The 24253-nt window shown below is 43.6% G+C and overlaps 1 protein-coding gene across 2 annotated transcripts in view; it reads right to left on the bottom strand.

The window, feature by feature from the left end:
* ADAMTS19 (ADAM metallopeptidase with thrombospondin type 1 motif 19) overlaps nt 1–24253 on the bottom strand; it is a 114559-nt gene that overhangs the window by 2053 nt on the left and 88253 nt on the right. For both annotated transcript variants that reach the window (XM_028748057.2, XM_028748056.2), the window contains exons 17-21: nt 21397–21554; nt 18945–19098; nt 17668–17803; nt 16290–16494; nt 15093–15245 (exon numbers count right to left, since the gene is read on the bottom strand). In XM_028748057.2, the coding sequence (XP_028603890.2) occupies nt 15093–15245; nt 16290–16494; nt 17668–17803; nt 18945–19098; nt 21397–21554 (806 nt within the window). The remainder of the gene's footprint in view (nt 1–15092; nt 15246–16289; nt 16495–17667; nt 17804–18944; nt 19099–21396; nt 21555–24253) is intronic.

A 24253-nucleotide genomic window follows, 5' to 3' on the forward strand; every position in this document is an offset into this window, starting at 1 on the left:
GTAGACTCAATGTCTGAATTTAAAACAATGAGAAAATATAGTTTCATTTTGCACCCTCTTACATGGAGCACATTCTTCTCTTTTCAGGGGATATAAATTGCATTCCCAGAACCCTTAAGGATCTATTCTGATATATGAAATAGCACTGGATACGGTTTATTTGTCCATCCGTCCCCCAAATACTATATTCTTTCTTTGGCAGGAGGCTGGTTTAGTTTCTTCTATATCTCTGATAAAGACCTGTCTAGCAGTTAAAGCTGAGAGTGTAAAGTTCCCAGGCAGCTGAAGCTCACCTGTAAGGAACAGCTGGAAAAAGCTCTAAAAAAGCATTGTCCTTATATACAGTACTGTGTGGCTTGATAAAATACTCAAAGACAGGAGACTTCCTATTTTTATCCACTTGCAGTCTGTTAGCTCTAAAAAGACCAAACTTTGATCAAATCATTATTTTTATTGAAGGAATACAGGATCGGAACATGCTTTACAATCCCAGCTTCTTTCAACAAAGCACAGTTTAAATCAATCAGATGAACGCTGGTTAATTTAAACCAGGAAGTGGGCGCTTCCAATCTCTTCCCTATGAACTCATCAGAGGAAGAGAAGGTAATGAGGAATGCATGAGGTTCATATCAGAAAATAATATTGTTGCTTGCCCTCCATTCATTGTCTGCTGTCAACCGAGACAATATAGCTGCAAATGGGTGGCTTTTATAGCGTTTCTGGAAGGTCAGAATCTCTGTACGCTCTAGTGTGTGGCGGCCACTGGTACTTGAACCAAGGGAACCAGAAATGCCTTTTCTTCCATGCATGCAGCAGCCTTATGAGCAGAAACCTAGACAAACACAGACTTTGTAGACAGAACATGAAGTGATCTTAGTAAATCAATTCATTTTCAGGTTTAACCACTGGCAAAAAGGTATTATTGTACGCACACATGATATGTGTTGCTTCTGCCTGTAGCTGATTAACAAGAATTCCTGGACAAAAACTATTCAGCATAAACAAAATGTTCTAATAGGCAGCCAGATTTTCTTTGTGGAAACAACACTTTGCTGTTAATCTCTGCATTTTGAATGCGGCCTAAAGGTACTGTTAAACTGTTCAAGCAGCAACTCAAGCAGAACGTTCTTGTCAAAGACTGTACAAAAATGATTTCTGGATGAAGGTACTTGAAAGCCATTAAGGAAAGAATGATGGGTGGTATTTTTTCTGCAAAAGCAGCGGTGATCTATTTTGAGTCTCTCTTCCACATAATTTAAGTAACTGAACTGTAAACACTGTATCAAATTATCTTTCAACTTGGCACCCACAACTCTCACCCTAAATTCTCCCTTTCCTCTGCCTGCGAGAGACATATATTTTGAAGCTGAATCCCTAGACCAACAGCTGAGGAAGGTGTTGTAATGCTACAAGCCACTTCCAGCTGGCCTCAGTACGAAGTAAATTAAGGGAAAAATTGTCACTGGCAGAGAGCAGCATTTAAACTCTGAACCTCAGCCAAGATAATAGGCAATCACTGCCGAGCTTGATAAAAATCTGCAATTGGAAGTGCCAATCTGTAACAGTGTTAACAACATAGACTTGGACAACTTCTTCCAAGAACAAATGATTACTCAGGTTGCAAGGCAGAAATCACTTGTTCTAGAGTTATTACACAGAAGACAAACGAACACAAGAATGGCGTTGCTGGATCCGACCAAAGGCCTCCTGAACACAAACCAGACTGGCCTGACAAAGGATGGCTTTAAAAAGAAGACGATGCCTGGCATGGTGCTATGCTTGCTGGCCCCAACCCACCTATAAAACAGGATTTTAAATATATATTTTGAGTTTGTCCAGGCTTCTGTACTCTGATATGTTCAAAGGCTGGACAGCAAGCAGGCAGGATGTAGCCTTGCTGCTAAAAGACTGTAATCCACTGCAGAGTAGATTGAGATGATAAGGGGGAGAGGGAAGAATTTCTGTGGGCTGCAGAGTGAGTGCCTCCCACATGCTGTATTGCTAACAACTCCCTGGAGTTATTGCAGAAATCATCTCTTTCTAAGTTTTTATCTAAGTGCCAAAATGTGTACATCCACCCATCTATCAATCTTCCTTCCCCTTTTTGAGTTCCCTTCAAGAACAGATCACAAAATGTTGCCTCACCTTTAAAAAGAACCCCATCCCTTCACGTACAGAACAAGTATTTCAGTGAGAAGGCTGAGCTAGTTCAAACCAACCCCTGTATATGGTGTTTATCAACCTGACTAAGGCTTTTGACACTGTAAATCATAATGCCCTGTGGACTGTCCTTCTGAAAATTGGCTGCCCAGATAAATTTGTAAATATCATATAATATGACAGCAACAATCGCAGATAACAATGGCTCTCAAAGTGAACCATTCACAGTGGGATCAGGTGTTAAACAGGGTTGCGTTATTGCCCCAGCTCTGTTCATTATTTTCATTGCCACGATCCTGCACTTTGTCAAAGGGAAACTCCCCACTGGGGTAGAAATCCTATATCGGACAGATGGAAAGCTCTTCAGTCTGAGCAGGCAGAAAGCAAAGAGTAAGGTTACCGTAACTTCCGACATAGAGCTTCAGTATTCTGATGACAACGTAGTGTGCGCACGCTCAGAGGATGACCTCCAAACTATCCTAAATATCTTCGCAGAAGCTTACGGAAAGCTTAGCCTATCACTCAACATCCCAAAAACCAAAGTGCCGCACCAACAAGTACAAAATAGCCCCTCTGCGGCACCACAAATCCAACTCAGTGGTGTAACGTTGGAAAATGTCGATCACTTCTCCTACCTAGGCAGTTATCTTTCCACAAGGGTCAACACTGATGCCGAAATCCAGCATCGCCTGAGCTCTGCGAGTGCAGCTTTCTCCCAATTGAAGTGCAGAGTGTTTGGGGACCGGGACATTCACAGGGAAACCAAAATGCTTGTTTACAAAGCTATTGTACTACCAACCTTACTGTATGCTTGTGAAACATGGACCACTTACAAACGCCATCTCCAACTTCTCGAAAGATTGCATCAATGGTGTCTCCAAAAAAATTTACACGTCACTTTGGAAGACTGGCAAACTAATGCCAGTGTACTGGAAGAAGTAAAGATCACCAGTGTCAAAGCAATGATTCTTCAATGTCCCCACTGTGGAAGGACGTGTGGGTCCAGAATTGGCCTCCACAGTCACTTACAGACTCATTGTTAAAACTGTGTTTATGGAAGACAATCTTACTCAGCTATGAGTGATCGCCAAAGAAGAAGTGCATTTTCTACTATGTACAATCCTTCCATCATCAGGAAGAGGGTTTTTTTAATGCCTCTGAAAAGGTGAGAGTTTTATTCAATATTTCTCTCTCTCTATTTTTTTAAAAGAGGATTTTAAAAATGTCTGCTGCGCCACCAGTAAATAAAAGTGGGGTGGATACTTCAGTATCAGAGGTGTGCTGCATTTTCTGTTGAAACCATGCAAAATATCTATTCCATATTCTACTCCATATGGAAACGAGCTGTCTGAATTTCAGAGAAATTGGATAAAAATGGCAGAGTTACAGAAGTTAAAAACTGGAAGCACGAAAGCTTCCCTTCTCTGCCGCAGATTCCGGACACCTCCAGCCAGCTTTTGTTGACAATACAGTGGTGCCCCGCAAGACGAATGCCTCGCAAGACGGAAAACCCGCTAGACGAAAGGGTTTTCCGTTTTGGAGGTGCTTCGCAAAACGAATTTCCTATGGGCTTGCTTCGCAAGACGAAAATGTCTTGCGAGTTCCTGCAGGGTTTTTTTCCTTCCCCCCTCTTTTTCCCAAGCCGCTAAGCCGCTTATCAGCTGATCCGCTAAGCCCGCTAAGCCGCTAATAGCGCTAATCTGCTAAGCCGCTAATGGGCTTGCTTCGCAAGACGAAAAAACCGCAAGACGAAGAGACTCGCGGAACGGATTCTTTTCGTCTTGCGAGGCACCACTGTAGCTTCAAGTTATCTGTAGATAACTACAGATAACTGTGAACCATTCACTTTTTGTCTACTGTATCTCATAGGGCTGCTGCAAGGATAAACAGGGGGTCGGGGGGGGGGAATCTAGGTGCTGCCCTGAGCTCCTTAGATGAGGGCGGGGGCATAAATGAAGCACAATGATTCAACACGATTACTGCTTACATGTCCCACAACCCAAAGCTTTGACTAATACTTTCCATGTTTCTCAAACATGAATGAATTTATAGGAGCCTTTGCTTTTCTCTTAAACTGAATTTTTTTAAAACTGTAGAATATTAACTTCATTTTAAGATGCTTGCCTATATTGCATTCCAATTTCCTCCTAGTCTTCTTAAGTTGCAATGTTAGTTTTATTATAAACCAACTAGGAACTGATATTGCTTCACACCATTCCATGAAACCACTTTTCACACCTATATAATATCTCCTTGAATTTACACGCTTTAAGGGTCTCCTATAGCAACCTTTGTACTCATTGTGATTGTCTAGAGCCACCTCCGAAAATATTTTTTAATGCAAAAATCCCACTAGATTCCACTGGACTTAACTTCCAACTTACTATGCTTACAGTTGGAACTGAATTTTCTTTTTCAAGCTGTTTCTAATTCTCTCAAATTCCGTTCAGAAATATAATTTCTCAGAAATCTGATGTCACAGGCATGCCAAATGAAGTAAGCCCTCCTTGCAAATACTTCACCACTAAGATTAGCTTTCAACAGCAAGCTGGTTTCTGAATATAGGTCCATTATAGCAGCTAGATGCCTCTTTGAACGCATTCTACCAGCTGTTTCATTGCTTCAAGATGGGACACTATATCTTGTTCTGATCAGCCTCTTGAGAAACATCCTCAGCGGCAACTTGTGGCAAAGCCTTGTTACAAAGCGTGTTCTCCCTAAAATGAGAGCACGTGTCGCAGTGTGGGCCGTCAGGCCAGCCCTCTGTTGCCAGGCAGGTTAATAGTTATTGCCTGGTGAAATGATTGGCTGACCGGGTTGCTGGGGCAAATTGCATGTAGCAAATTGGGTGGGTGGGACCATAGGCTTTAAATATTGGGGCACACTGCTTTTGCTTTCTCTTTCGCAGAGTGCATCAGATCACCAGCCCGCCCGCCCGCCCTGTGTTCTGGTTGACCTTGCTTTGCCTGTCATGGGGTCGTCTGCCTTGGTGCAGGGGCCTAGTAGGAATTTTGCCATTTGGCTGATTGGCTGGTGCCACTTGGTTTTTGCCTACTGCGTAGCAATTCATCACAACTTGTAAGGTTGCGGTTAGGCATTGGTTATAAAAATTGGTGGAGGAGGGGTCAGGATAGGCTGTGCCTGCCCCTCCAATGGTGCTGGAAGGGAATTCCATTAAAGGAATCCTGGGGCTTGCCACGATTTCGTCCAATCCCTGAAATGGGACCAGGGCCGGCAAGCCTTGGGGAGCTGGTTGGGTGAGCGGTGAGGGACTGACGCTCAGCTCAACTGATCCTTAACATTGTTTTCCCTTCACTGGCTTCCGATGGAGTTCGGAAAGTCAGTTCTGTCCAGGGGGTGGGGGCGGGCAGATAGTCATAACCAATGTCTAAGCAACCACTCACAGATTTTGTATTTTAATAAAGTTGTGGCCAAAATAGTACCAAAAACCTTAAACTAAAATTACGTGTGATTTCTGAATTATTTTGAGGGGTGGCTTGGGGACCTACACACGCAACAGACTTCAGTACTTCATGATCGGAGCCTCCACTTGGTGTTTGGAGATTCCCCCCTCAGCCTACCCCAGACAGCAGCCCACCACAGTAAGAAGGGTCACTGAAGCCTGGGATAATTTTTTCAGGGGGTCAGGGGGCTGGCACTGGACGGAATGGGAAATTCCAGCTAATACTAGCCCCTTCCATTAGCTTTTCTCGTGATCCAGCCCAAGGAAGAGCATTGAGACTGCTGGGTATGATGGTAGGTCATAGTTATGAGGCAATAGTTATGAGTTATGACTTTGTGTCAGTGCATCCTTACCATACATTTAAAGGGCATTTAAAGTGAATGGCTCCCCCCAAAGAAGCCTGGGAACTGGAGTTCACCCCTCGCAGAGCTACCATTCCTAGCACTCATACAGTCATACCTCGGGTTACAGACGCTTCAGGTTGCGTTTTTTTTGGGTTGCGGACCGCCGAAACCTGGAAGTACCGGAATGGGTTGCTTCCGGGTTTCAGTGGTCGCACATGCGCAGAAGCGCTAAATCGAGCTTTGTGCATGTGCAGAAGCGATGAATCGCAACCCGCACATGTGCAGACGCGGGTTGCGAACACTGCGGGTTACGAACGTGCATCCCACACGGATCACGTTCGCAACCCGAGCATCCACTGTACAGTTACCTGGATTCATTGGGAGGGAAGTAATTTGCTTTAGATGGGATTGTGCGGACTGCACATTATCACAGATGGTCAGGACATTGGAATTCTTCTTCTTCTTTGGCAATCACTCATAGCCGAGTAAGATTGTCTTCCATAAACAAGGTTTTAACAGTGAGTCCGTTAGTGACCGTGGAGGCCAATTCTGGATCCACACGTCCTTCCACAGTGGGGACATAATTATTTCACTATTAATATATTTCTTCTTAATTGTATCTCAGTTCATTACTTTGATAAAATGCATATTTTGCTATGTGCAAATGGCTTTAGATACCTATTAGGTCCATAAATTACCATATAGCATATATTCAACACAAAAACCAGCAATCATTTGTTGTTGACAAAGGACAGCTGGATATAGAGGGTGAGTCTTTTAAAAGAGACCCCGTGGAACATGTGTACTCTGTATCCACTTGGTCTCTTTTAAAGGACTCACCCTGTATAAAGGGCCCCATTACCTTCAGTAGCTTTGGGCCTCATCAAACCTAAATCCAGCCCTGCCAATGACCCATCTAGTGTAGCATTCGGTTCTCACAGTGGCTAACCAGATTCTAAGCAAGACTGGAGCACTTTTGAATGCATAAGCAGCTGCCTTCTTTTAAGCTTGTAACTTGCCACCAGCCTCCAAACTGATAATTATTCATAAGATGACATAGCAAATAGCTAGCCGGCCTACCCAAAATGTTTATCTTGGCAGGTTTTAGCAGAAGAAATCACATTTTGTTCTAGATTTTTTTTAAAAAAATTAAGTTGTTTAAAAGGCAGATGAGTTCAAACAATAAATATCTGTAAGGGGGGAAAGGCAGACGATTATGTCTCAAAGGATGGGAAAATACAAAATGAAGAACATCTGATTTTTCCACGGAAAATATCCAGTTTAGGATAAATTTGTTTGAACTGTATCATCAGACATGTCTTCAAATTGACATGAACAGCACTCACTTAGAAAAGAACTTTCTGCTTGACTGGAAACATGTCTATTCTGATTATACAATCATTTCCAGTTAGATCGGGACTTCAGAGTTCAATCATTGGTGTCAGCGTCAATTTTAAGGAATGACAGGCTTGTTTGGAAAATGAAAGGTATACTATATTGGCTAGCCTCTAGACACCCTGAAAGAAGAGGCCCAGACTTGAAACTTAAGTAAGATTAAGCTCGATTTTTTAAAAGGTTAAAAAACCCAAAACCTGATTGTTACTAGAGCTATACTTAAAACGGCCCCTGAATATTCAGTCTCCATTTGTGGACTGTAAACTAGGGGCAGGGGTGTCAAAATTGGACACTTACTTTTTGCAGCACTGTAGTGGGAGGGACAGATTCAGTTTATAAGCACTTTAAAATGTCATCTCACTACTGTCATGTCTGCCCCCCATCAGGGCTTTTTCCCCAGCCAGAACTCAGTTCCAGAATCTCTCCGGTGTGCGCCATTGCCATCCTAAGAGAACGAGGGAGGCGTTCATGGTGAGTTGCAGCACTTCTTTTTCTAGAAAAATTGCACTGCCTGAAATGATGCTGCGTCCAGGTCATTTGGTGGTTAAGGGAATTGATGGGAGAGCTTACCTAGAGGGAAACTGTATTGCTGCCAATGGCACTGCCATCACAGGCAACAGTAAGATATACAGTGGTACCTCAGGTTACAGACTCTGCTAACCCAGAAATAGTGCTTCAGGTTAAGAACTTTGCTTCAGGATGAGAACAGAAATTGCGCGGTGACGGCAGCAGGAGGCCCCATTAGCTAAAGTGGTGCTTCAGGTTAAGAACAGTTTCAGTTGGAACCAGGGCTTTTCTATAGGGCCGCCCCAGGTTACAGATCCGATAGGGAGCCATCTCAATTGTCTTTTCAGCACCAATGAGGACTTTCCTCTTCCCACAAGCCTTCTAAGTGGACATTTTTATCCCAGTACTGGATCTGAAATAGTTTTTATATATGCTTTCATTGTAACATGAAATTGCTTTGAGATTCTTTGCAGAAAACAATTAATAGACAACGATGTAGTCTACAAGAAACAAGGAGGGACAGGCAATCACAAATTTCGCCCAAGTTGAACTACACTCCCCTAGAAACTCTGGCAGCGTATAGGTGTGTGAGACCATGTGTTTCTAAAACCTCGAGAACCTAGCTTAAAATTATGATAAACGAGCCATATTTCCTCTTTCCCTAATTTTTTGCCTTTGCGGCTCTTAGTTGTGTGAGATAGAGGCCGCTGTACTGTAATTACCTAAGAATTCTTTGATTAGGGAATAAGAAAATACATCTGTTCTCTCGTTTTATTTTTTGCAGGGAATTTCACTTGGTGACCCCCTTCCTCCTTTACTAAGGTAGGGAAACAAAGGAGCAATTTAAACTTCAGCAATCCTTTTGTACTGACAGCTTTGTTTTCAGAGTTCCTTACACTAATGGCTCTCTCTAGACCACACGGCTTGTTCAATGCGACTCCCTAGGCAACTGTCAAGTGTCAGGATGCATTTAGTCTCTTATGCTCAGCCTTCTCCTTTGACACTAGCCTCAGGGATCTGGCACACACCAAAAGTACAGGACTGTTGCAAAGGGGGAACTTGACAAAACACACAAAAGCAAGGAAATGCAGCTAACTGCTTAAGGATATGCACACCTTTTCACCAACTAGCAAGCGAGTTACCATTGCTCAGGAAGGACTGCTTTTAGCACTAAGGCTACAGACCTACACATGCTTTCTAGGAACTCTCACTTACCGTATTTTTCGCCCCATAGGATGCACCGGCCCATAGGACGCATCAAGTTTTTTTGGGGGGGAAATAAAGAAAAAAAATTTATTTCCCCCACCAGGCGCTTGTGGGGCCGGCAGCGGGGAGAAGCGCTCTTCTCCCCACCGCCCGCCTTCAGATCAGGTCCGGGGACAGCGGGGAGACACGCTGCGCCTCCCAGCTGTCCCTGGAGCTTGCGGGGCAGGCAGCGGGGAGAAGCGCTCTTCTCCCCGCAGCCCGCCTTCAGACCAGGTCCGGGGACAGCGGGGAGACACGCTGCGCCTCCCAGCTGTCCCCGGAGCTTGCGAGGCCAGCAGCGGGGGGAAGCGCTCTTCTCCCCGCCGCCCGCCTTGAGATCAGGTCCGGGGACAGCGGGAAGACGCGCTGCGCCTCCCCACTGTCCCCGGAGCCTGCGGGGCTGGCGGCGGGGTCTCCCCGCCGTCAGCCTCCAAACCACTTCGGGAGACATTGGGATGGTGGAGTTCTGCCTCCCTCTGTCCCCCGACCTTGTGGGGCTGGCGCTGGGGCTCTCCTGAAGCCTGGAGAACGAGAGGGGTCGGTGCGCACTGACCCCTCTCGCTCTCCAGGCTTCAGTGAAAGCCTGCATTCGCCCCATAGGAAGCACACACATTTCCCCTTCATTTTTGGAGGGGGAAAAGTGCGTCCTATAGGGCGAAAAATACGGTAGTCAGAACCTGTGTGCACATTGCTGATTTTAAATGCAGCCAGATTATTCTTTATTTCAATTCAGATTGAAGCCGGTTGGGGGAAAACGTGTAAAAACACATTTTTTCAGAAGAAATGATGGGACAGGCACAGGACAGAGATGGGTTGTGGCCAGGGTGGATAAAAATCAGATTTTTTTTTAATTTAAATTGGATTTTTTAAAATTAAAATTTGATTTTTAAAATAAAATGCTTTTGGAGGGAAAATCTTTCTAAAGATAAGATTTCTATTTGTTATATTATAGTCCAAAGGCTATTCATCAGGAAATAAGGATTTGTTTTAAGTTTTTCATGTGTGCTAAAACTCAGACTAAGTTTTGTTTTAAAAAAACCCACAGTTTAACCACATCAGTTAACAAACATGGATACATATGTTACTGCTTTAGTTAAATAAATTGTTTAAATTGTTATTAAGAAAATGATTATTTTTCTTCTTCCAATAAAGTACAGCAGAAAAGTTGTCCAAATATAAACAGTTAACTTATTAAACCTCACAATAATGTCATAATTATTTCTAATAGTATACCGAAATCAGTAATTTTTGATATAACTGTAAAACTACTCTGAAAATTGATTATTCAAATAATGAAACCTTCATCTGGTTGTAAATATTAGGATTATACCGGCAAGAATGAGTCTTTCTTTTAAAAAAATGATTTAAATCAAGTCTTGCTGACTAGTGATTTAAATCGTGATTTAAATCGATTTGATTTAAATAAAATCCACCCTGGTTGTGGCTAACATTGTATGTACTTCCCAAAACAATGGTGGCAGCACACTGGGTGCAGAATTAACAGGAATGTGTAGACAGCCTGAGTAATCCTGGTTAGGAGTAGGGTGCAGCTACAGTGGTGCCTCGCAAGACGAAATTAATTCGTTCTGCAAGTTTTTTCTTCTTGCGAGTTTTTCGTCTTGCGAAGCACGGTTTCCCATAGGAATGCATTGAAAATCCATCAATGCGCTCCTATGGAAACCGCCTTCAGACCAGGTCCGGGGACAGTCTGTCCCCCGACCTCTTCTGAAGGCTGGGGGGGGGGGACAAGGGCTTTTCTTCCCACCGCCAACCTTCAGAAGGCTGTTCTGAAGGCTGGCGGTGGGAAGAAAAGCCCTTGTCCCCACCTCCCGCCCCGCAAGCTCCGGGGACAGGAGGGCTTTGCTGCCGACCGCCAGCATTTTAAAAGCCCCCGGGACAGCAGAGACTTCTCCGCTGTCCCGGGCAATCTTAAAATGCTGGCAGGCGGCAGCGGAGCCTTCGCTGCCGACCCCTAGCATTTTAAAAGCCCCCGGGACAGCGGAGACTTCTCCGCTGTCCCGGGTGATCTTAAAATGCTGTTGGGCGGCAGCGGAGCCTCCGCTGTCCCGGGAAGGCAGGCAGAGGGGAGCAAAGACCTTTGCCCCCCGCCGGCCTTCAGAAAAGGTCCAGGACCTCTTCTGAAGGCCGGCGGTGGGCGAAAGTCTTTGCTCCCAACCGCCAGCATTTTAAAAGAGGTCCCCGGAGATTTCCCTATGGGCTTTCTTCTTGCGAAGCAAGCCCATAGGGAAATTCGTCTGGCGAAGCACCTCCAAAACGGAAAACCCTTTCGTCTTGCGAGTTTTCCGTTTTGCGAGGCGTTCGTCTTGCGAGGCACCACTGTATTTATGTTGGAAAAAATGTATATAGCACAGCAGGTTATTAGCCAGATTTTTAAAAAAATCAAGTCACCTTTTAATTATTTGTTTAACACATTTTATATAGACCGTTCAATAAATAAACAAATATCCCAGCAGTTTACTAAAATAGTACAGTGGTACCTCAGGTTAAGTACTTAATTCATTCCAGAGGTCCGTACTTAACCTGAAACTGTTCTTAACCTGAAGCACCACTTTAGCTAACGGGGCCTCCTGCTGCTGCCGCGCCGCTGGAGAACAATTTCTGTACTCATCCTGAAGCAAAGTTCTTAACCTGAGGTACTATTTCTGGGTTAGCAGAGTATGTAACCTGAAGCATATGTAACCCGAGGTACCACTGTACTTATCAACAGTGTTAGAAACAGAGATATGAAAGCTCGGAGCTAAATGGCATCTTAAACCCAGGTTATGGGGGTAACAACTGCCTGTCTAGGCACACTTTTTTATAACAAAAATACAAAGCTGAAAATGACTGAACTGCAGCTAAAATATGTTCATTTTCCATGTGGTCTAGTCCTTCCGCTGCCCATCCCCATAATATCCTTAAGAGGGTCTCTACTCCAGTCTGCAGAGAGCAGCTAGAAGTGGAGAGGCAGAAAAAGGTCCTCCTTTCCTTCCAGCAGTGGCAGTTTTAATCTGAAATCTTAGGCGCACTACTGCGTCCAGAGCTCAGAAACGGCTCACGCTAATGAAATTCCCTGTCGCAAAATGCCCCTAGTACAATGGGAGTTTCAATCACTGCTTATCAAAAAATTCTGATGAAGTCAACAAACTTGAAAAAAACAAGTAGACATAATAAAAATAGTAGGGGGGGGGGGGAAACGTGATAGAAAAGCAAGCATGTATAACAAAATTACCGTCTGGGTTGGCATGCTGAAACAAGTAAGATTTTGGAAGGCATTGAGAGGAGTAGAACGAAAATGCCTGCCTGATTTTAATAGGAAGGAAGTCCCAGAGCAAGGGTGCTACTAGACTAAAAGATTGATTTCCTCCCCAAGTGCAATCTACTGTGTCAGCTTTCGGGTTCTAAGAACAATTCCTTCTGCTACTCATTACCTGTATGCTACAAAGGGGGATGAAAGAGTAACAGTTTGAGTCTTGGATACGAATCGCTAAAACTATTCACATATCAAGATCGGTAACTGGATCTCCTCACTGCTACTGCCACCATATTTTCAACCCTTGCTAGTTGCACATGGAGATCTGTTACATACAGCTGCAATAGGTAGGCAGGCTGGATGAACCTATCCATTTCCTTTTCTCTCTGTATCTCATTTCCCCCCTCTCCATCAGTTTGCAATTAAAAAACAAAACAAAAAGCCTTCGTGACGAAAACTCCATTAGAATTTTAGTGCACATCCCCCCAATATACACTATGTTATTTTTTTTTTTTTGCCTTATATACACATTTATGCAAGGATTTTCACCGGATATAATGCATGGTTTATGTTATTTTCCCTAATATATGCATTTTGCTGCACACTTTCTGCCGCCGAACGCATTTTCCTTCACACTATTTGGCTGCCCAACTGGATCGCGAAAGTCGGAAAAGTGCAAATTTAAAAGGAAAGCTGGGTTTCGGAAAATGAAAATTAGGCAGGTGCGCATTAAAATCCTAACCAAACTGCAGTTCTCCTCTATCTCTAGGGACAAGGGGAGATACAGCATTATGGCAGGGTCAACATAAGCACAGAGGGCCACAGTGCCTCCCGCCTCCTAGTCTCTCTGCATAGCGTCTTAACTGAATATTGATGAACTCCATGATGGTGCCAGTTGACACAGCTTACACTGGTATGCCCATTTTTATTTCTATTTTAAAAAGCCCTCCAATACTTGTCCTCATGAGTATGAAAAGCATCCTAACTCTGAGCTCCTTCCAGTTCTTTCCACCACTAAGCTCCTTTTGCCTAAGAAAATCCAATTTATACATTGAATTGTGTGCAAATTACACCCCACGGAGGGCCACTTGCCACAATGAATGCTGACCCAGGACAATTAAAAAAGCTTGCTTTGCTTTTCCCTGGATCCCACACTGCCATCACCATGACAGGCACACAACACAGACTGACGTTAGTTGCCAGCACTTTACTGCTTAGAGCCACTTTGTTTGATACTAGCATCTATTAAAGACCTGGGTATATCACGCTAAAGTTCCAGAGAACCTGACACGATACATTGAGCTTGTGGAACAAGTTTAGCATCCCTTTTATCTGGCTTCTGTTCCGCTGAAATGCTGAACAATAGAAACCCATAATCTTTTATTTTTCTGAAACATTTTAAAATCCATTTTTTATATCTTTGCTTTGGTAATAACTGCCTTATGCTCTACTTTTCATATTGTCGTTTATTTTACCAATCCTCTAAGTTCAAAGTTAAAGGGATGCTAAACCCTAAACAGAAAGCCAAATGATTAAGCTTCCTGTCGCAACATGTGACATTTGCGTTTCTCAAGCTACATTTTGGCACCCGTTTGACAAGAACTTGGCAGTTCTCAAAAGAACAGCTTCCGATCAATGTCCAGCGGAAAAAATCCCAAAGAGCAAAACCGAGGGTGATAGAAGGCTGCACTAATTATTCTGTATCACAGACAATCAGCAGTGAGCAGTGATATGGCTCTTCAATTTCTTTTTCTAATTGAAGCTATATTACCATGTAAGCTGCACCATCATGTTGCTATGCACTAGTCTGAGGGTGGGATAGTTTGGTCACGGAGAGAAAAAGACAGGAAACATGAGTGCAGTCAAAGCTGAACTCATTCCTCTGCCGAGAAATTTAAAATGCATACTGCTTTGATATAAACCTTTGAAAATCTCAACTGCGCAATACACAATTCAGCTGGATATCCACACAGATCTGCTCATTTCCCTTACAGCCGCGCAAGACACTTGCTTTAATCAAGTTCACAAATGACAGCAGTGTAACTGCAAAGGTGACTATAAAACGCTCCTGGTTAAAAACCTGCAAATGACACACACAGCCGCCCCCAGTTTAAATTGTTATGTGATCTGCAAGGAGATTTCACTAGGGTTGCCATATTTCAAAAAGGGGAAATCTGGATTTCCCCGGACATTTTAGCCGTATCCACCCAGACACTGCAGTATTCCGGCTATGTCTGGGAATTCCTAATTTCACTCACTTTCAAAAGGGCAAATCTTTACATATAAAAGAGCAGTGAAACAAAGAAAGATTCTAGAAAAGAGCATATAGAAAAAGACATGTGATGCAAACTGGCATTCTTTAAATAACAACAGTTTTCTATTTCTTACAGTGCTGCAGATGAGCTCGGAAGTCCATCAGGAAGACTTAGTGAATTTCAGGATCTAACCCTGGACTTTGGGGGGCTATAAGGTCACAGTTAAAACACTGGCAGAGGGAGAGGGGATTTTGGGGGGGGGGGCTGGGCCAGATGGGAAATTGGAGTTTGACAATATCTGAAAGGCCACAGGTTTGCCACCCCCAATCTATTATCTGCCTTGTGACAACTTTACCACATTGTTCTGTTCAGTCTGCACTGGTCTTGTCTTTCATTGGAGAAGTACTGTAGCATATTTGACAATGGCTAGTAAATAGAACATCGTAGCGCTAGTACAAAGCATGTTGTACCTTGGACCAGTCTCCCATTCTCCAGACGTAGCATTTGGAATAGTCTTCACAGTCTTCTGCTTCTCGAGGCCTCGTAGACAAGACACACTTCTTTCGAGGGTTGGTGCACCTTACGGTCCGATGGCGTACTCCCTTTCCACATTTTACAGAGCACTGTAGAAAGGTGTTTAAAATGATGCACACACACACACACACACAATACACATCATGGCATTCTGCACAAAGATCTATAAAAAGGTAAAGGACCCCTGAAAGTTAAGTCCAGTCAGGAATGACTCTGGGGTTGCTGCGCTCATCTCGCTCTACTGGCTGAGGGAGCCAGCGTTTGTCTGCAGACAGTCTTTCCAGGTCATGTGGCCAGCATGACTACGCTGCTTCTGGAAACCAGAGCGTCGCACGGAAACGCCGTTTACCTTCCCACTGGAGCGGTACCTATTTATCTACTTGCACTTTGACGTGCTTTCGAACTGCTAGGTTGGCAGGAGCAGGGACCGAGCAACGGGAGCTCACCCCGTCGCAGGGATTTGAACTGCCGACCTTCCGATCGGCAAGCCCAAGGCTCAGTGGTTTACACCACAGCGCCACCCGCGTCCCTACAGAGATCTATAGATCTCTCTTTCTTCTGCCTAATAAATGCAGTCATTAAAATGAAATTGAATGGGCAAAGAGCAGATACAAGAAAACATTGTGGAAGGATTCAGACAATAAATGCAGTTAATATGAAATGTTCCTATTTGCTCCCTGAGCCCAACTTTACAGTGCCAAAGTTTGGAGGGGGGATATGGGGCTAGCTAGCCTCATCTATTTAGGGGACCAGTTTGCCTGAAAATGGACACTGCTGATGTGATGTAACTGGTACAGCCAGGACACTTTTTCAGCCGGAACTTGCCAGAACTCAGTTCCGGCACCTTTCAGGTGGGAGCCATTGCCATTCTAAGAGAACAAGGGAGGCATTCCTGGCGAGTTCCAGCACCTCTTTTTGTACAAAAATAGCACTGGGCACAGCACGTACTATGTGAGAGAAATATACATTCATAACTAGCCCAAATTAGACATAAGGAGTTAATTCGTTCTCATATGCAAAATTCAGCAGCGTTCACCGATAAATCACAAACTCAACTTTTGTGTTCTCCCCAAATGTAGGTAATACAAATGAACAGAAAATAAAAGCACAGAAAAACAATGCATATACTCCACCTCGGACCATACGCCAGCCTCCCACACCGTCATGCAGTCCTGGCCTTCACAGCGCTGTGCCGAAGGGGGTTTGGGTCCAAGACAGTCTCTCTCGCGGGCTCTGATCAAAGTCCCATTTCGGAGCTGCTGAGTGCAGGCGACTTGTCTGTTTTGCGTCCCCTTCCCACACGTCCTTGAGCATGGAGTCCACTCTGTCATCATCCATCTGTAAATGCAGGTCAAAGCACGATTACTCCTCAAAATATTTTCCCGTGAGGTTTAAGACACATTTTAAATTGACCTCTGTGATAAATGCAACACGATTGCTTTTTGAGGGTCATCGGCCCTCAATTTTGAGGCAACGGCGTCTTGACTTTCAAATTACAGCCTTCTTTCTGCTATTGCATGCTTTTATCCAATGCTATTTACAGCAACTAAGAACCAAAAGGTTGATTCGAGAATACTCTCCTGCAAACAAAGGGCTCCTTTGGAGCAAGACACAGGTGAAGCAGAGGCTCTGACTAGATGCAGGGGGTGGGAGACGATCTTTGCAGATTCTTCTTCTTCCCTGCAACTCATTGTATCCCTTGAAATACTGCTCTGAAAGGTCTGGGAACTCTCTGGAAGAGCACAGTTGGTGGCATTGGGAGCACACGGAGAGGAAGTACAAACTCAGCAACCTGCACAAACACACACATGCACTCAGCAGCATTTTTGCCTGCTGGGTAGCACTGGTGTAGGATGGGGAGCAAAACAAAGGGTCTTTTTACCTTTGCAAAAGGAACCCTTCTCCCTCTGGTCAGTGGCAGAGCTATCTGCCCCAGCTCCTGGAGTGACGCAGGGCGGGGCTATCCGGCCTGTGGGGACAAGTCGCCCGCACGGCAAGCGTCCCTAGCCACCTGTCGCCCGCACAACCAGCATCAGTGGGGCACAACTAGCTGCCCATTGGGAGCATCCGGGGGGGCACCACTAGTCGCCCACAGTGATAGCATCATTAGCGGTCTGTTGCCTACATGGCGAGCATCTGGCGATGTCACCCCCCCTCACAGATGACACCCGGGGCCACCGCACCCCCCGCACCTGCCTTCCTCTGCCAGTTCCTCTGGTTTGATGCCATTGTGGAAGGTCTTGGAGTGCAAACAGGAAGAAGAAATCAGAAATCATTGCCCGGGGAGGAGGGCTTCAGGACCCACACGAAATTGCTTGGTAGGCTGGATGTGTGGGTGATGTGCCAGGCATTAGAGCCAAAGGAGAAGATAAGCTCAGATATCTTTTGAGTTATTGCAGATGCCTTGGGGCATTCTTTCATTTCAGCTGGGACACCCACCGGCTGAGAAACGGGCGCTTTCTGAGCATAAGCATCAACTAAAACATTCATTAAATAATGACTCACTATCACCTTGTCTGGCATGGCTGCTCATTGCACCTTCGGAGCTGAGGCTCAGGTTTCGTTAAGTATTTGCATTTCTTGCTGTCCACAAAACTGATATTCTTATTCATGATCTTTGTGCAGGATACTGTTGTCTTTCTTTCTCCTGGTAAGACACAAAAGGGACATTTTTGGAACGAAAGGAAAGCTTTGCGCGGGGAGAGGTGGGTGGGCTCTGTGCAGCCCTCTGGCTTGCCCAATCCTCGAAGCAGGTTGGTGTGTGGCTGAGTTAGGAGCAGGTCCCAGCTGGAAGGAGGAAGTGGCGAGGGAAAGGATTGTAATTTTCTCTCAAGATCAAATCAATATTATTTTGATTTTGTTGCGGGGTCCCGAAAAGGCGTGGGGCCTATTTGGTCATCAGATTTTGCAAGTAAGGGTCCCTCTAGCAAGTCTCTAAGAAGAAGAGGCGACTTTGGGTTCTGAAGATTCTTGTTACCTTAGGGCAGGACAAACTCTGACACTTTTCTTTTAAAAATGGTCTCTCAGGCAGCTGCTTTGATTAAAAACGCTGGCCAAAGAACCACTTCCTGCACTTCTTCTTTTGAACAGCAGGTTCTCTTGTCATATCAGAAATTGCTTTTGGCCACCCCTTCAGTTTCAAAACTGCACCTGTCGTGCAGAATGAGACACTGTCCTCTAAGAAACACAACCCAAAAGACCTGCTGGGCACAGGGAACGAGGTGTGTGTTATCACAATGAATGACATGGATGGCACTTTAAGCCAAACCTTGACTTTAGCTGTTGTGCCATGCTGAAATGCCTAAAATGCCTTGGGAAGAACAAAATAGCTGCAATCTCTCTTCAGAAAGCATGGGTTAATCCATGGTTTGGGCATAGTGTTCCATTAAGGGGGGGCGACCTATACATTTACCTGTACACACGAAAAGCATTCTGTGTCCTAGAAATGAGTGTCAAATGCTTATCCATTAAGCTCCATGCATGTTTTAGAGATGATGGATCTCAACTAGAATTTTAGGTCAAGAACTGGCAGTTTTGCGAAGTTTAAAAAACACCCTCCAAAAATATATTTCTAAGTAAACAAATCTGCCTGTATCATGTAACATTTTTTTAAAAAGAAAAGAAAAGAAAGAGAAATCAATAAGAAAAGCAAAATATTTTGAACTTTCCAGGACGCAATATTGTCCGAATGGCAATAATGGCAGCCCTTGTGCAGCAGCACCAACACCGTATCTTCACACAACCCACCAAATGTTTTGCTTCTACCACAGATTTTAGAGAATCATTACCTCCTCCGCATACGGCATCGCAGTCCTCCCAGCCTGAGTGTGTCCACATAAAAAGAGGCTCCGACCCTTTGGCGCTCTGATTCTCAGGCAGAGGGTCCAAAGGAATGGTGTATTCATAGTGTAGACCATAATTCTGATCTTGAAAGAGCAGAACCTGCAATATACAGAATAAAAAATTGGGGTGTCTCGATATCACATTGGAGAACGGTGATATTTCTACATTTGAGGGGAAAGAGGTAAAGCTCTGTGGCAGAGCAAATCCTTTGCACGCATCTTTTCCACGTTCAATCCCCCATCACGGTCAGCTTAAAAGATCCTTCTCCTGATGCTCTTGAGATCAATTGGCAGCGACAACCAACAGTACTGGGATAGACAGATCCATGGTCTGAATCAGTACAAGGTGGCTTCGTTTGTTAATATGAAGAAATACAGCACTGGTTTGTATCTGACGGACATTCTGACATTCACAGAAGTCATTTGAGGCAACTCTCATAGGGAAAATCAGAGGGTTTATACATGCAGTGCTAAATTTTGCCTGTGGATACAGGCAACCTCTGAAAAAGTCTATTCTTACAGAACATTTCATGTAAGTAATAGTTATCCACCTGATTCAAAATGTTGGTGCTGACCTTTAAAGCCCTAAACGGCCTCGGTCCAGTATACCTGAAGGAGCTTCTCCACCCCCATCGTTCAGCCCAGACACTGAGGTCCAGCTCCGAGGGCCTTCTGGCAGTTCCCTCACTGTGGGAAATGAGGTTACAGGGAACCAGACAGAGGGCCTTCCTGGTGGAGGCGCCTGCCCTGTGGAACACCCTCCTATCAGATGTCAAGGAAATAAACACCTGACTTTTAGAAGACATCTGAAGGCAGCCCTGTTTAGGGAAGTTTTTAATGTTTAATAGATTATTGTATTTTATATTTTGTTGGAAGCCGCCCAGAGTGGCTGGGGAAACCCAGCCAGATGGGCGGGATATTCATCATCATCATCATCACTGTAACAGGAGGCAGTGACTAAGATCAAGGGATATTTCCCTTTAATAATTTCCATGGTCATCAACAGAATTTTCCGGGAGAAGACAGAGCTTTATCTGCATATACTCACCATCCACTGTTAAAACCAACAACTCAAAAGCAAGCTGACACAACTTTGTTAGCAAAGTATGCATTTGCAAAAAGTGGGCAATATCCAGCGAAGCCATACTAAAGAGTAGACTTACTGAAATCAAGAGACATACGTCCACTGATTTCAATGTGTCTACTCTGAGTGTGACTAACACTGGAGATCACCCAGCATTAAGATGTCAGGAGAACTTTAGTCATAGTGATTCTATCTGCAATAGTCATTTAAAAACTGCAATAATATAGCGTTAAGTGTATTGTGCTAACTCCTGCCCCAAGGACTTAAAACTTCAAGTAAGCTTCTATTTTTAGAAATACATTTTTCATCATAAATTTGAATCACAGAATAATTTCGCTTCATGACTACACACTCTTTCTAGACCAAAATACTGGTCAACACTGTGTTGTTACAAGGAAAGCTACTTCCAGTTTAGCCAGTGATTATCACCATAACGAAAACTTCACTTTTCATTTTCTCAACCCCCTTTCCTAGTTGCCAACTTATCCCAAGATTATAGGCACAAACATTGGGGGGGAGGGGGAGGACCTCACTTGCACTGAAAGGGAGGACAATTACTTGCAAAGATCAGCTCCCTCCAGCAAAATTTAAGGAAGAATTATTCAAGAGGAAATAGTTCTTTGCAAATGTGTTCTGCAAATTCTTTGAGCACAACTAGATAGAAACAGCTTTTATCCACTGCCAGGGTTTGAGCATATCTGCAGTTGTGAAGGAAACGTTTTATAATCCATAATGTGTCCCTAAACGATCCAGCTCCTTTGTGCTAGCAATTTTGAATTGATATCGGCTTGTTTATTCTCCAGTTAATGGTCCAGGGTATGTAGAAATCCCCACACTGACTATAGATACGTATGTCTTTGACAAATCTCTCCATTTGAAGAGATTATTGCCATACTTCGCTGCAAAAAATGGTGAGTGTTTGCCTGCCAGGGGTGGAAGGGAATTTTGTTTCATTTTGTTTCATTTTTAAGTAAACCGGCCTAATCTACATAATGATTCCCTGAATTTAACATTTCTCTGAATTTTGTGGTACTGTTCTCAGCTCAAAAATGTACTAAAATGTGTAAAAACTGAACACTTTAGCATTAAATTCATTTAGAAATGCACACACTGGAATACAACTGTCAAATACGAATTTTCATACAGATTTTAAAATCATCATCACCATTGCCGATTAACTCAGAAACGGGGTGGAACAGACTAACCAATGAATACAAGTGAAATCCATATGGACCAGAAATAGACTTATCCATCAATCCCTAGTATATTAGGATTTACTATAGCATAAAATAGTTTTTAAATGGTCATCCATACCAATAAATGCAAAGGTGATGTGGTTGGACCTTTGGCCGAGATTTTTTCCCACAGACCTCTCCTAACGTAATGAACCGTGGTACCAGCAATGTTGAATGTTCCAGAATGTTCTATCTTCCAGTCACTATTAATAGACTGTTTGCCGGCATCTCGAAGAGCTGTAGATAACATTGGGAAACAGTATAGAAGAAAATGGTTCATTTTCCAGTTGTTCTATGAGAATATTTTTTTTTCCTACGCTGGTTCAGTTACAAAGCTATTTATGAATAATAAATAATAAAGAAATCTCAGCAAGAAAACATTTTGTCTGTTTCCCAGTTGGGATAAATGATAAAAGCCATATATTTAGATTTGTCTAAATTCTTTCCATATTTAGGACAGGGTTCCATAAAATAGTGAGTGGTTGAGATAAAGGGCTGCAGGATTTAGTTCACAATCATGCAATATGGATAGTACAAACTACACATTGTGGATTCATTTTTTGTGTTACATGAATGCACTAGAACATGGTATTTTAAAATTAATTACAACAGCAGCTAAGAAGATGCAATAGAATCTCATTACTGCACTCTGTGAACTTCCTGTGCCAACATAGCTGGATCTTAAAATGTGCTTTGAACACAAGCTATTGAGCAATAGAGCTTTGAAATTACTAACTTAAAAAAGATGTGGTGATGGCAAGTAGCTTAGATGGCTTTGGGGGGGGGGAAACCTTAAGAAGCATAAGGTTGGCTTATTTGTTCCAATCTATGATAAAACTCAGGGTTGTATTCTGCTAAGAGCAAAGCCATTAACATTAATGGACCCAAATTAGTCATGCCCATTAATTTCAGTGGGTCTACTTTGAGTAGTAGTTAGTTGGCTACAACCCTCAGTTTCCCCGCATTCACCTCATCCTGCACCTCATTATCGTCTTACCACAAAACTTATCAGGTCACAAAACTCCAACAGAAGCTACAATTAATACATCTTTCCATCAAGGGAAAGAGCTTTTTAGGCTAAGCCAATCACAAACTTGCAATCTGTGCTGTGAGGCCTTTGCAAACCCAGAGCTCCCAGATCATCTTTCAGTAGCATGCCCCAAAGTATGCCCCACAGAAGGGCTCACGGTTATCTCTACAGCTGTGGTGGTCAACTGGGCCATCAGGCTAGGAAAAGAGGGTGGAGCATGAGAGGTATGAGAGGGTCAATGGTGGTGATCACACTGGATGGCAGGTGGGGTGGACATAATGGTGGTAGTCCTTGTTCTCCTCTCAAGTCAGTTGTTTTCTGTCCTCCACGAGTAACATAATTTCCCTTCAATGCAACTCCCATAAGTTAAAATAACTTTATCAAGCTGTCTTGATATCACAGCCACATTAAATTCCCTGGCTTAGAGTTCCAAGCCTGTCTCCCTTGGCTGTCCAATTCCTTCCTTGCTCTTTAGATTTTCCTTTTGTAAACTCTCCGACTTCTTTGTCTTTCCCCCTCAAGCTCTTTCCATTCCACTGAATCATCCATCAGTTTTCTGATTCTTAGTCCATGGCCTGCTCTGCTCATTTTGGCCAAGCACGGTGGCCCTTTGCTTCCCTAGCTCCTTGGACTTCAGCCTGCCCCACAAAGCTACTCTTGTCCCAAGGACATGTGTGAGGTATCAGTCCCAGGCAAACTGACAACTTTTTCTTCCTTCCCAGACGTTGAGCTGGAAACTGTCTGGAAACTTGGTTCCCTGAGCTGTTGGAATGTTTGTGAACACCGTATACCAGCTCTGTCAAGTGATGTTAGAAGGTTCACTTTCATAAATCCAACATTATATAGATTAGATAAATTCATAGCTCATGATTAGTTCTTATTACTTTTCTATATTTTACGCTTTGTATTTGTTGCAAGTTACCTTGAGACCTTTGTGGCTAATAAAGAACAAAAAAATGAATTTGGTAGCTTATCATCTAATTCCCAACAATTCACCATTTCCTTCGCCAACTTCATCAATATGATCACCATTTGGATGTCAAACTAACAAAAACCATCAAGTTAACAATTAAATGCCTAGGAGTGGAAGAAATTCTTGGTCCAGCGCTGAAAGAATAACAATTTTGCCCCCGAAAACCTCCTTGGAGAGGAATTCTATAGAAGGGGGTTACTACTGAAAAGGTCCTCTCGCTTGTAGTAACAGGCCAGGCAGGTTCAAATGTAAAGTACAGGGGTCCCAAGCTATGTAAATATTTACAGAGCAAAACCAGCCCTTTGAATTGCACCTGGAAATGTATCAGAAGCAGGCCAGAATAAGTGTTATATATCTGGATTACAGGATCCTTGTTATGAGGCTGGTTGACAAATTTTGCACTAGCTTTAATTTCTGGACAGTCTTCAAGAGCAGCCCCATGGGCAGTAATCTAACCTCAGTATTATTGGAGCATAGGAACAAAGCTGGTGGGTACTCTGTGCCACAAAGGTCACAAATGCATCAGAGTAATGTACCCAGAAGCAAAGGACAAGCAACAGGAAATGATTATTATGAGACTGGGATAGTTGTGCTCTGATGTCAGCCTCCCAGAGACAAGTGGATAGCTGCTGTCAGAAACAAAATCCTATACTTGGTGGAAGTTGTTCTGTCCCACTAGATATGTTGAAGAAAAAACTAGAACTATTAAACTTGTTCCATGGCCATTTCCACCCATATATCTTGGGAAAATAGCAATTATCCCAATTAACATGGTCTGTTTTCCATCACCTTTGTGCTCAAAGCAGTACATCCAGCCTTCCAGCCATCAACACGATGAGCTTGATAAATAACCTGCAGAATTTGAAAGCTCACAAAGCTCTTAAGAACCTTTTTGATCATGGCGCTCATTTGTTTCTAAGTTGGTGTGGTTAG

This window comes from Podarcis muralis, chromosome 11, assembly GCF_964188315.1.
Source record: "Podarcis muralis chromosome 11, rPodMur119.hap1.1, whole genome shotgun sequence".
NCBI lineage: Eukaryota > Metazoa > Chordata > Lepidosauria > Squamata > Lacertidae > Podarcis > Podarcis muralis.